Genomic DNA, 14317 nt, shown 5'->3' on the forward strand with positions numbered 1-14317 from the left:
TCAGGTATCATTAACATCCAATCTAAATACATGCAGAGACTCTTCCTTGGCAGAAACGTTACGCTGCGGACCCTAACACCCAGCAATGAAAAACTTACTTTGATGAGGCCCTGAACAGGTTTTGAGGCCCTGAACAGTTTTTGCATATTTTGTATACTGAATGTTATCAGATCTTCAACCAAAACCTAATATATAATTTTGGGGGGTTATTTGTAAACTCAGGTTCCCTTTATCTATAAAGGGAACCTGAGTTTACAAATAACCCCCCAAAATAATTGTATTTAGTTAACAAAGTTATGCAACACCCAAATACACTACCACCACCATGCTTGACCGTTGGTATAAGGTTCTTACTGTGGAATGCAGTGTTTGGTTTTAGCCAGGCATAATGGGTCCCATGTTGTCCAAAAAGTTATACTTTTGACTCATCTGTCCATAGAACAGTCTTGGTGATCATCCAGGTGTTTCCAGGTGCTTTTTGGCAAACTTGAGTCAACTTTTTGGACGAGATGGGTCCCATTATGCCTGGTGAAAACCAAGCACTGCATTCCACAGTAAGAACCTCATACCAAAGGTCAAGCATGGTGGTGGTGTGATTCTTTGGGGATGCTTTGCTGCCTCAGGACCTGGACGACATGCCTTAATAGAAGGAACCATGAATTCTGCTCTGTATCAGAGAATTCTACAGGAGAATGACATTCCATCCATCTGTGAGCTGAAGCTGAAGCGCAGCTGGGTCATGCAGCAAGACAATGATCCAAAACACACAACCAAGTCTACATGAAAATGGTTAAAAACACATTTGAAGTTTTGTAATGGCCTAGTCAAGGTCTAGACCTAATCCCAATTGAGATGTTGTAGCAGGAATTGAAACGAGCAGTTCATGCTTGAAAACCCACACATTTCGCTTAGTTAAACCATTTCTTCATGGAAGAGTGGGCCAAAATTCCTCCACAGCGACGTGAGAGACTGCTACTACTGGAAGCATTACTGGAAGCATTACTGGAAGCATTTGTTTGCAGTCATTGCAGCTAAAGGTGGAACAACAAGTTATTGCACGTAAGGGGGCAATTACTTCTTCACACAGGGGCGTTGGGTGTTGCATAACTTTCTTTATTAAATAAGTATGTAATTGTTGTGTTATTTGTTCACTCAGGTTCCCTTGATCTAATATTAGGTTTTGGTTGAAGATCTGAAAAGTAGAGAAAATTAGAAAGGGGCCAACAACAACAATTTACAACACTATACCATTTAGACATCTAGTCTCATCAATCTAGTCTGTCAATCAATCAATCAAATGTATTTTATAAAGCCCTTCATACATAAACAGTTGTCAAAAGTACTTATAGATATCCAGCCTAAAACCTCATAGAGCAAGCAATGCAGAGCCAGAAGCACCGTGGTTGATATGGTGCCAGATGGGGGGTAAGAAGAAAGGGAATTTGCTATGACGTCCTTATATGTGTACTGTACAAATATTGTTACCGATCTAATAAAGTAGCCTATTTAATGAACACATCTTCATTGGGGGACAATGAGTCATGCATCATTAATTTATCCATCTATCCTTAATTTATACAGATGATCCCATTGTAAGGTCAAATCTATTTCATGTGAGAGACCTGTTCATATCTGATGATGACATCCCATTACACTTGAAAGGAATATCATCCCATTATCCCAACAGAAATGTGAGCTAAAAGACACACAGACTAACTTTGTTCTGTCTGCCCATCCAGTAGGCCATCTTCTTTAAAGGGCAATTCTGCCACTTTCTAACCACATATTCATTATCTCCAGTACCATACCAGTGTCTATATATGTGGAAATGGTGGGTTTCTATGATCTGTGGTTAAAAGATAAGAAGAAAGGTCCTAAAAATATATATATTTTTTAGATATTGGTTTTGTATTGATATATTGGTCTACACACTCTATATACCAACAATTATTAAGATCTGAACATGTTTAAGATCTGAGAAAGAGGAAAAATGCTTTAATATGACTCACTCTCCAGTCTCCATTGACTGGCATTGGATTTGCATATAATCTAGGGGTGTGTATGTGACAGAGAGTGGTTTTCTTTAGATATTGTTTTCATATTATATATATATACAGTACCAGTCAAAGGTTTGGACACACCTACTCATTCAAAAAAGTTTTTTTTTTTTTTTACTATTTTCTACAATGTAGAATAATAGTGAAGACATCAAAACTATGAAATAACACATATGGAATCGTGTAGTAACCAAAAAAGTGTTAAACAAATCAAAATATATTTTCTATTTGAGATTCTTCAAAGTAGCCACCGTTTGCCTTGATGACAGCTTTGCACACTCTTGGCATTCTCACAACGAGCTTCACCTGGGCTGCTTTTCCAACAGTCTTGAAGGAGTTCCCACATATACATTCCTGTCTTGCAGGAAATCACGCACAGAACGAGCAGTATGGCTGGTGGCATTGTCATGCTGGAGGGTCATGTCAGGATGAGCCTGCAGGAAGGGTAACACATGAGGGAGGAGGATGTCTTCCCTGTAACGCACAGCGTTGAGATTGCCTGCAATGACAACAAGCTCAGTCCGATGATGCTGTGACACACCGCCCCAGACCATGACGGACCATCCACCTCCAAATCGATCCCGCTCCCGAGTACAGGCCTCGGTGTAACGCTCGTTCCTTCGACAATAAACGAGAATCCGACCATCACCCCTGGTGAGACAAAACCGTGACTTGTCAGTGAAGAGCACTTTTTGCCAGTCCTGTCTGGTCCAGCGACGGTGGGTTTGTGCCCATAGGCGACGTTGTTGCCGGTGATGTCTGTTGAGGACCTGCCTTACAACAGGCCTACAAGCCCTCAGCCTATTGCGGACAGTCTGAGCACTGATGGAGGGATTGTGCGTTCCTGGTGTAACTCGGGCAGTTGTTGTTGCCATCCTGTACGTGTCCCGCAGGTGTGATGTTCGGATGTACCGATCTTGTGCAGGTGTTGTTACACGTGGTCTGCCACTGCAAGGACAATCAGCTGTCCGTCCTGTTTCCCTGTAGCGCTGTCTTAGGCGTCTCACAGTACAGACATTACAATTTATTGCCCTGGCCACATCTGCAGTCCTCATGGCTCCTTGCAGCATGCCTAAGGCACGTTCACGCAGATGAGCAGGGACCTTGGGCATCTTTCTTTTGGTGTTTTTCAGAGTCAGTAGAAAGGCCTCTTTAGTGTCCTAAGTTTTCATAATTGTGACTTTAATTGCCTACCGTCTGTAAGCTGTTAGTGTCTTAACGACCGTTCCACAGGTGCATGTTCATTAATTGTTTATGGTTCATTGAACAAGCATGGGAAACTGTGTTTAAACCCTTTACAATGAAGATTTTGATTTTTACAAATTATCTTTTAAAGACAGGGTCCTGAAAAAGGGACATTTCTTTTTCTGCTGAGTTTTTGCGGCAGGTAGCCTAGTGGTTAAGAGCGTTGGGCCAGTAACCGAAAGGATGCTGGTTCGAATCCCCAAGCTAACTAGGTGAAAAAAATCTGTTGATGTGCCCTTGAGCAAGGCACTTAACCCTAATTGCTATTTTAAGTCGCTCTGGATAAGAGCATCTGCTAAATGCAGAAAATGTAAAATGTAATATATATATATATATATATTGGTCCGGACAATCTATATACCAAAAATTATTAAGATCATTTGAAAATGTATTCACAGGACTCGATTCATGAAACGTGTCCAAAGACTGAATATAGTACAATTTCAAAAACTCTCATTATAGACGCTTTGGCTGATTTAAAAAATGTCTTCAGATTTGTCCATCTGTAAGGTCAGAGAACAAGTGTAATAAAGGAAATTATAAATGTCCGTTATGGACATGAACGGGATATGTAGACTGCTATTGTGCTGGATATAATAAAAATCAGGTTGGAAAGTGGTGGAATTGCACTTTAACTGCTGTCTGTGTGTCATTGTGGTGTAAAGACAACTATGCTGATAATGCCGTGATGATAAGAAGATCCGCTGACACTGTACTTTGATTATAAAGGATTATTATAACAAAGAGTTTCAGCGTCAGATTTACAGATACCTGCAGATATCTGAAGAACAGCCGGACCCAATCTGATTTGCTATTCCTCCCTCCTTTGTTCAAGACATGGTATTTATATCCTATGTGACATAGTAAGGCGTGATTTTAATACACCAATCCCTGGCTTTTCACATATCCTCTTTTCCAGGAATTTAGTAATGCTTTCCAGATGTTTCAGCAAGCAGAGCCAAGTTTCCTCTAACACACTTTTGCAAACGTCAGCACAATCATAGACCCTCAGACACTACATCATCATCAGTTTTAATTGCCTGAAGAACTTCATCACATCCTCCAGTCATAAAAACCTTGTATCATATTCGCACCCCATTTGTTCGCCATTGGCAAGAACTCAGGCCTGTCAGTGCAAGAACAGAAAGATGGTGCGGCAGGTAGCCTAGCAGTTAAGTGCATTGGGCCAGAAACCGAAAGGTTGCTGGTTTGAATCCCTGAGCTGACTAGGTGAACATTCTGTCGATGTGCCCTTGAGAAAGGCACTTAACCCTAAATGCCTCTGGATAAGAGCGTCTGCTAAATTACTTAAATGTAGATACAGAAGATCATCCATCACTCACCTATTGAAAGCCAACTCGTCACAACAACAGTTCCCTAAATGTAGGCCTATGTTGCATTTTTGTTTTCTATTAGTATCTTATTTTTTTATTCATCATGCAATTCAGAGTTCAATTGAATGAATTCAACTTCAACTTTAATTTTAACCAGATTTTAACCTGCAACATCTGGAAGTGGAAGGAAATAGGGATCCACTCTTGAATTAAAGAGATTATTAGTTAACGTGTTATCTCCTATTGTGTATCCTACTTTAATGTTGAATCTTAGAAATAGAAATAGAGTAGGCCTACATACAGACATAGTACATACACATTATGAAAAAGTATTTCAGATTTATTTTGGTAAAATAATGTACTTCCACTCCATGTGAGGATATTGAACAATGGATCCATAACATCTGACTTATTTAGAGGTGAAAACCCAGTTAGGCCTAGTTTCGGCTACGCTGTAAATATAAACGGATTTGTTTATACAGCCACTGCTCAAACTCCTCCCACTTTATCTTAAGAGTAATAGTCTTCTTTCTTAGCACGACAAACAGCTATTTTGCATGTTTCGTTTCGGTTTTGTTGGATCTCTGGTTTTCTCCATCCGTTTTAATTAAACAGTGCAACATCTGTTGAGAATCTTTTGGATACAAATTCCGTCGAAGCGGGACAGACGGGTCTTGACAGAGATCACTCGCATAGGTTGATACAATGTACAAATGCTGGGGAGTTTTCATCTTGTACTATTTTGTTTCATTCGTGGCTACACAGCCTGAAACAGGTAATAGAAAAACATGTTCTTACTGTTTTTTCATACCATGGGCGTAGGCTATCTGGTCGTATCGTTCGATATGTTTAGTTTATGTTTTTATTAAACTTGGTTTGGCAGCTGGCACTCAGGACGTTTCCCGTTAATTACGTCAGAGTGACAAGTTGCGCAAACATTTTCACCACTAAATGTGTCTTCTTGCAAGTGTATACTAAGAATATATAGAGTGAACAGATTACTGTGTAATAAATGAGGCAGAAACACGTATTATGTCTTTAATTAAAATGGGAATGCTATACCTAGGGTGACCACTTTTAAAATACCAAAATGCAGGACAACAGGATGATTTAGCGGGACATTCGCGGGACAGTGTAGCCTACATGTTTTTATTATTATTCAGCTAACCATCCTAAAATCCCATAAGAAATGATGTGGTGTTTTTGTTGTAACAGTAACGTTATACTATGCTATTATATGCCTATTTGTTTCTGTTATGTATGATACTAATTAACCATTATGTGATAATCCAAGACATTGATTGGGCTCCGGAGTGGCGCAGCGGTCTAAGGCACTGCATCTCAGTGCTTGAGGCTGACTTGCCTAGTTAAATAAAGGTTTAAAAAAAATAACTTTGATCTAACTTTACTAAATGAGCAGAGTGACGCTCTGGTGCCCTCTGGCAGCACTACACCCCTTGCAGTCTGCTACACTAAACTAGCTAATTTAAATTCACCAGCCGCACCTAGCCTATTCATTTTCCTCGCGCAAAATGTGTTCTATATCGTGCCGTGGGGGGTCTATTAGTCAATCACAGCTGGTGCGCAATGTCTATTATTAAAGTAGTCTCAAGGTATTAATCGCCTGAGGTAGAGTACCTCATGATAAGCTGTAGACCACACTATCTACCAAGAAAGTTTATCTATATTTTTCATAGCAGTCTATTTACCACCACAAACCAACGTTGGCACTAAGACCGCACTCAACAAGCTGTATAAGGCCATAAGCAAACAAGAAAATGCTCATCCAGAAGCGGCGCTCCTAGTGGCCGGGGGCTTTAATGCAGGCAAACTTAAATCCATTTTACCTAATTTCTACCAGCATGTCACAGATACACGTACAAAGCTCTCCCTCGCCCTCCATTTGGCAAATCTGACCATAATTTTATCCTCCTGATTCCTGCTTACAAGCAAAAACTAAAGTAGGAAGTACCAGTGACTCGCTCAATACGGAAGTGGTCAGATGACTCGGATGCTACGCTACAGGACTGTTTTGCTAGTACAGACTGGAATATATTCTGGGATTCATCCAATGGCATTGAGGAGTATACCACCTCAGTCACCGGCTTCATCAATAAGTGCATCAACGACGTCGTCCCCACAGTAACCATACGTACATATCCCAACCAGAAGCCATGGATTACAGGCAACATCCGCACCTATCTAAAGGCTAGAGCTGCCGCTTTCAAGGAGTGGGACACTAATCCGGACGCTTATAAGAAATCCCGCTATGCCCTTAGACAAACCTTAAAACAGGCAAAGTGTCAATACAGGACTAATATTGAATCCTACTACACCGGCTCTGATGCTCGTCGGATGTGGCAGGGCTTGCAAGCTATTACGGACTACAAAGGGAAACCCAGTCGCGAGCTGCCCAGTGACGCGTGCCTACCAGACGGGCTAAATACCTTTTATGCTCGCTTTGAGGCAAGCAACAATGAAGCATGCATGAGAGCACCAGCTGTTCCAAACGACTGTGTGATCACGCTTTCTGTAGCCGATGTGAGCAAGACCTTTAAACAGGTCAACAATCAGAAGGCAGCGGGGCCAGACGGATTACCAGGATGTGTACTCAGAGCATGTGCGGACCAACTGGAAAGTGTATTCACTGACATTTTCAATCTCTCCCTGACCAAGTCTGTGATACCTACATGTTTCAAGCAGACCACCATAGTCCCTGTGCACAAGAAAGCGAAGGTAACCTGCCTAAATGACTATCGCCCCCTAGTACTCACGTCGGTAGCCATAAAGTGCTTTGAAAGGCTGGTCATGGCTCACATCAACACCATCATCCCGGAAACCCTAGACCCACTCCAATTCGCATACCGCCCCAACAGATCCACAGATGACGCAATCTCAATCACACTCCACACTGCCCTTTCCCACCTGGACAAAAATAACATCTATGTGAGAATGGTGTTCATTGACTACAGCTCAGTGTTCAATACCATAGTGCCCACAAAGCTCATCACTAAGCTAAGGACCCTGGGACTAAACACCTCCCTCTGCAACTGGATCCTGGACTTCCTGACGGGCCGCCCCCAGGTGGTAAGGGTAGGCAACAACACATCCGCCACGCTGATCCTCAACACAGGGGCCCCTCAGGGGTGGGTACTTAGTCCACATCACCAACAAACTATTATGGTCCAAACACACCAAGAAAGTTGTGAAGAGGGCACGACAACGCCTTTTCCCCCTCAGGAGACTGAAAAGATTTGGCATGAGTACCCAGATCCTCAAAAAGTTATACAGTTGCACCATCGAGAGCATTCTGACCGGTTGCATCACCGCCTGGTATGGCAACTGCTCGGCATCCGACCGTAAGGCGCTACAGAGGGTAGTGCGTGCGGCCCAGTACATCACTGGGGCCAAGCTTCGTGCCATCCAGGACCTATATACTAGGCAGTGTCAGAGGAAGGCCCAAAGACTCCAGCCACCCAAGTCATAGACTGTTCTTTCTGCTACCGCACGGCAAGCGGTACCGGAGCGCCAAGTCTAGGTCCAAAAGGCTCTTTAACAGCTTCTACCCCCAAGCCATAAGACTGCTGAACTATTAATCAAATGGCCACCTGGACTATTTTCATTGACCCCCCCCCCCCCTTTGTTTTTACACTGCTGCTACTCGCTGTTTATGATCTGTACATAGTCACTTTACCCCTACCTATGTACAAATTACCTCGACTAACCTGTACCCCCGCACATTGACTCGGTACCAGTACCCCCTGTATATAGCCTCATTATTGTTATTTTATTGTGTTCCTTTTTGTTTCTTTTTTTTTGTACTTTAGTTTATTTAGTAAATATTTTCTTAACTCAATTTTCTTAAAACTGCATTGTTGGTTAAGGGCTTGTAAGTAAGCATTTCACGGTAAGGTGTTGTATTCGGCGCATGTGACAAATAAAAATTGATTTGATTTACAACCCCTTTATATCCACGTATGTATCCTCCTTGACCCCTTGACCATAATAATGGGTGTTATTGTTTTTCCTTTAGACCTCCCATCACCAAGAAATGTGACTTTCTCTTGGACGAATGAGTTCTGCTGGGAGCTTTCATGGAGTCTACAGGAGAATGTTGATAGTCAGACGTGTAAATGCCATATCACTATATCACGGATAGGCCAGGTGAGGAAAATGTTACAGGTCGTCCTAGCTACCATCGGTCAACCAAATAGAGTTGTCTGTTGAACATAATTGGCTGTCTGCCCACTGCTTTCCAATGGCTTGTAGGCCTACAGATGTGCAGTTATTTAAACACTTCCTCCTACTGCTGGCAGTACTTGTATTCTGGCACCAAAACATATTTATTTTAAGTTTCAAAGCTAATGTTGTACTTTCCTTTGGATTTTTTTTTTTTAGATTAGATTTATTGTCCTCTGAAGAGGAAATTATTTTTCACACACTCATACATTTACATAAAACACCAAACCAACAACCCATCATCACCCAGACTAAGGCTGCGTCCCAAATGGCACCATGTTCTCTATATAGTGCACTACTTTTTACCAGAGCCCTATGGGCACATTAAACAGTGGTAAATAGTCCCTTATTCCTGCTAAATTCCTAAATTCATTCCCTCTGTAATATCTTTCATTCTTGAATTTTCCCCTTCTCTTCGCAGAAGAACGTAATCAAGAAGAGGAAGGGAACACAGTTACAGGAGTGTTTTCCTCTGATGGAAGGCGTGAGCTTCTTCTTACAAACTCAGTGTGAGAACAGGACACGGATGAGTCAAACTATAGTTCACACCATCCCTGCCCCCACAGGTTGGTTATCAACAACAGAATGTTCTCCGAAACAACGCTGTCACTCTCTATGGGCCGGTTTTCCAAATCAGATAAAACCTAGTATTGGAAACAAATACATGTTTAAAGAGGATCTCCATAAACATACTTTTTAGGCCAGTACTAGACAATCTGTGTCCAGGGAACTGGTCCTATACAGTATACTACAGAGTTAATGTAATTGACTTGGGTGTAAATCAATCTCTCTGTTCTCTTCACACCACTCTATCTGTGTGTCTCTAACTCTCTATCTGTGTGTCTCTAACTCTCTCTCTGGACATCATGAAAATGATCGGAGAGGTTGAGAGTAGAAGAAGTTCAGGAGCAATAAAAAATTAAATAAATAAAAATATATATAATAGAATTATTGTAAAATTAACTCTGTCCATAAGGTGTAGATAGTAAGTATAGACCGGAAGTAGAGGCCTGGGCATTGTTGTTCACTAATTTACTCCAAGTAGGGAAAGGATGGTGGGGTTGAAAAGTAATAAAGGGGAGTATATATATATATAAAAAAAATATATATAAAAAAAACATGGGGGATTGGAAGTGATGCAGACAATTACATTGATAGAAGATACAATCTATCTGCAATATTAAGCTGATCCATTCCCCCCCAAAGAAAATAAATAATACCTCTCTCTCTCTCTCTCTCTCTCTCTCTCTCTCTCTCTCTCTCTCTCTCTCTCTCTCTCTCTCTCTCTCTCTCTCTCTCTCTCTCTCTCTCTCTCTCTCTCTCTCTCATAACAGAGTTGGTAAAGAACTTCAAATGTTATCTCTACTCCTCTAAGGCCATGAACTGCAGCTGGCTCCTAGCCAATCAGGCCCCAGAAGACCTCCAGCTTTACTATGGGTGAGAACAATTCTACTTCCTGCTTCTCCACCACTCACGGTCCAATACAAGGCTAACTGTGGAAGAGTGTTTATATTCAACAAAATATAGATGAAGAGTTACAAAGATAGTCTTTGTTTGTTTGGGTAGTTTTTCAGTTGTTATATCTATGACCCAGGGTTTTTCCTGATTAGGTCATGTTGTAACTATGACAACAACTATACAATCTCAGTCCTCTCATTTCTGATGTTTCAGGTCCAATAATGTGAGTAAGGTATCAGAATGCAGTGAGTACCTGTACAACACTGGTCAGAGGACAGGATGTCATCTGAGAGGAGACTTCCACAAACTGATCTACTTCCAGGTCAATGGGACTCTCAATGGTTCATCGGTACGGAATACCTTCGAGGTGAATCCTCATGTCCATGGTAGGACTAGAACTCATCTATTTTCACTCTTCAGGCTAAATCTGAGGCCAAAATCTAAATAATAAATAGTCTGAGTCATCATAGTTTCCTTATTATTTAATTAATATCATCGTAATCACGTTGCATCAATGTCCTGTGGCGGTTTGGCTTAATTTACATCTAATTTTCATCAATTTATACAGTTTTTCTCTCAAAGGTTGCTTAATTAACTATTTATCTGTCCATTCTTCCTGCAGTGAAGCCCCTACCTCTTGAATGGAAGATCACAGAGGAAGGGAGCAATCTCAATATTAGCTGGATTTCACCAGACATAAAAAATCCACGCTGTTGGGACTACGTCATCAACTATACCAGATGTAAAAAGCCTATGGTAAGGAAAGGGAAGTGTGGGCAGTACTGGGATTTGAATATATCGCCTTAAAGTTATGAAAATGAACTGCCATTGTTTCGTTTTAGCACTTGTCTGCAAAAATGTTATTTTGTCTTTTACAGCCAGCCACTGTATAAAGTACACTTGCTTTTATTTATCAACTTTGTTGTCTTGAATTACAGTATGTAGGTCTAGTAGAGTAATAGCACTCAAATGTCTGTTGCTGTAATGTCGTTCCAGAGTAATCACTTAGAAGACAAGACTTGGATAATGGTGAACTACGACCCTTACTGTCAGTACCGTGTCCGCATTAAACCCATCTTTTCGAAACGGTGTGGTATGGGAGAGGGTGACTGGACTAAGGAGAAACTATATGGTATGGTTTCCCCCTTCTTTCTCCCCAAGTTTCTTGGGTCATCCTCTTTCATAATTATAAGCTAAATAAAATGGAGCTGGTATATATACTGAGTGTACAAAACATTAAGGACCTTCCTAATATTCAGTTGAACCCCCCATTTTGCACTCAGAACAGCCTCAATTCGTCAGGGCATTCACACTACAAGGTGTCAAAAGCGTTCCACAGGGATGCTGGCCCATGTTTACTCCAATGCTTCCAACAGTTGTGTCAAGTAGGCTGGATGTCCTTTGGGCGGTGGACCATTCTTGATACACTGGGAAATGTTGAGCGTGAAAATCCCAGCAGCATTGCAGTTCTTGACACAAACCGGTGTACCTGGCACCTACTACTGTACCCCGTTCAAAGGAATTTCAATCTTTAATCTTTTGTCTTGCCCATTCACCCTCTGAATGGCACACATACACAATCCATGTCTCAATTGTCTCAAGGATTAAAAATCCTTATTTAGGCTGTCTCCTCCCCTTCATCTACACTGATTGAAGTGGATTTAACATGTTATTAGCTGGTGACTAAAATGTAAATGTTATATGTAAAGCCTCTATCCTGACATTGTTGTTGTTGTTGTTTGTGTGTTTAGGTAAAGAAGGGAATCGTGATTGGCACCTGCATGTTGCAGCCATCTTCATTCCATTCATGGCGGTTATAGTTGCCATCGTGGTTTGTGTTTGTATAAGAAAGTGAGTACACATCAATCTATACACTTCTAAATTCACTCCACAAAATATGGGATACTGCAATATCTGAATGGTGATGAATATATTATAGGTCCTTTTTTAGATATTGTTCCAAATGACTGTGTATTTTGCCTATAGACACAAGGACAAGATTCTCCCCAAAGTTCCCAAGCCAACCAACCTCATCAGGGATATGTTCAACAACAACAATGAGATGAGGGCTATGGCGAACCTCTACATCCCAGCACAAGAGGAAGTAGACTGTAAGATCACCCTAGTACAAGACCCTCTTCCTCAGGAGCCAGAGTCATGAGAAACAACATGAATCTGCAGTGAAACTGTGGACAAGCTGATAGGGTCCCAGCAGACTGGGAGGACCGCAGTGTTTTAACCTTGTGTGGTGGTGGCTTTTTTTGACTCAACATGGGACACTTTGAGGAGGTGGTTTCCTGTTACAAGGGTTTAACACTGGTAACCTGGATCCCGGGACTGCCCCAGGATCATTCTTCACATTTCCGAAAAAAATAAAAATGACAAGACCCAGGAAATTACAACATTTTCCCCCAATGTCGTACTAATGCAATTCCACAAAATACACAACATGCACAGCAGCAGATTGGCAAAAAAATTAAATAGCACATTATCCAAACAAGTAAGCCTTTACCTTAGCCTATTTACTTCACACAAAGTCTCCATAAATTCAAAGCACACACATACTTGACACTGCCTGACTGCACACCAGACTCGAATGCAGTTTAGAGTTATCATCAGAACTGAAAATTCGATCCCGGTCCGACCCAAGCCCGGTGAGCTGAAGCCGGAGCGCAGGCCTGGTCCAACATCACAGAAATGAAATTAGCCCGAACCCTAAAAAAAACAGAAAAAGCACAGAGAGAGGATAACTCGCCTTAGTTATGATCAAGTGAATGATGAACATATTGGAATAAAGTTGGCTAATGCAATTGAAGGCATTTATTAAATTCTTGCTTATGCTGAAACTCCCAAAGTCAAATCCAACCGTTATATTAATTTTAAGCAATAGTCATGTGTGGTCACATAGATTATAATTTCAGCACCGTTCTGATTGGGACAGCGGCATCGCGCTGCTTTGAGACAAGCGTGGGGGGCTCGTCTAGATAAATCAATCAATGTCAGATTTTTGTTTTCACTGAATCTCCGTTTGGATATTTGGTAACAATTAGGCTGGGGAAATGTTAGCTAAATTGTAAATTGCTCATATAACCTGTTAGCTGATCAAGTGTATTATTTATCTATTGACTCACTAGCCTTATATAAAGGCTATTTTCCTATCGACCCAATCCCACTGAAACCCCAAATCCTGACTCCTGTTTCGCATGAAAATTCCTAACTTTATTGTAATCTATAGGTTGGATTACCAGAGCACGTCTCGCCTATGCATGTCAAAATACCGCTATAACATGTCTCCCTCTTCTCTGCACTGTCTCATATTGATGCCCTTATGAGAGCTTTGGTAGAGAATGTGTGATCAACAAACAATATATATATTTTTTTGAAACAGTTGGTCACCGATAAGATACTGTAGTGGAAATTTGAGTGTCCTCTGTGTCTCTGCAAATGCGTGACTACATGTAGCGTGTTGTTTCCTGATTATTGTGTTAGGATGTTCTGTGACTGCTCTCAGGAAGAGGGCTGATAGAAGAAGAACAGAAAGAAGGGAACACATTGTTACTTTGGCCCAACATCTAGATACTATTTGTGCAAGGTCCTGATCAGCCTACTGCACTCAGAGCAGAGACTAGTTTGTGTATGAGTATAAAGAGTGCTGAAGTGAGAGCACCCCTTCAGAACTTCTGACAGACTTGCACTTTGAGTATTACGTTTGTTGTAACCTCTCCGGCCAATATCAATAAAGATCTGTTCATTTAACTTTGACTTGGAGTCCTTAGTGGTAATTTCCACGAAAATACCTTAATATTTAAACAATTTCCTCTCTTCATCTCCCTGTTTTTCATGAGCTGATCTGCTGTATGTATAATTATCAACTCGATTTTGCCAAATATCAATAAATCATTCAAATGTATTTATAAAGCTATTTTTACATCAGCAGATGTCACAAAGTGCTTATACAGAAACCCAGCCTAAAACCCCAAACAG

General features: G+C 41.2%; 1 protein-coding gene across 1 annotated transcript; it reads left to right on the forward strand.

The window, feature by feature from the left end:
• The first annotated feature begins 5123 nt into the window (after positions 1-5123).
• On the forward strand, positions 5124-14095 carry LOC311112600 (interleukin-13 receptor subunit alpha-1-like). Its single transcript, XM_084155746.1, has 9 exons — positions 5124-5411; positions 8670-8800; positions 9297-9441; positions 10210-10312; positions 10547-10719; positions 10956-11089; positions 11330-11465; positions 12085-12184; positions 12320-14095. The coding sequence occupies exons 1-9, from the start codon at positions 5342-5344 to the stop codon at positions 12492-12494; spliced, it is 1167 nt and encodes a 388-aa protein (XP_084011872.1). The 5' UTR covers positions 5124-5341; the 3' UTR covers positions 12495-14095.
• Positions 14096-14317: the final 222 nt, after the last annotated feature.

This window comes from Coregonus lavaretus, assembly GCF_964263955.1.
Source record: "Coregonus lavaretus genome assembly, chromosome: 39".
NCBI classification, from domain to species: Eukaryota; Metazoa; Chordata; class Actinopteri; order Salmoniformes; family Salmonidae; genus Coregonus; species Coregonus lavaretus.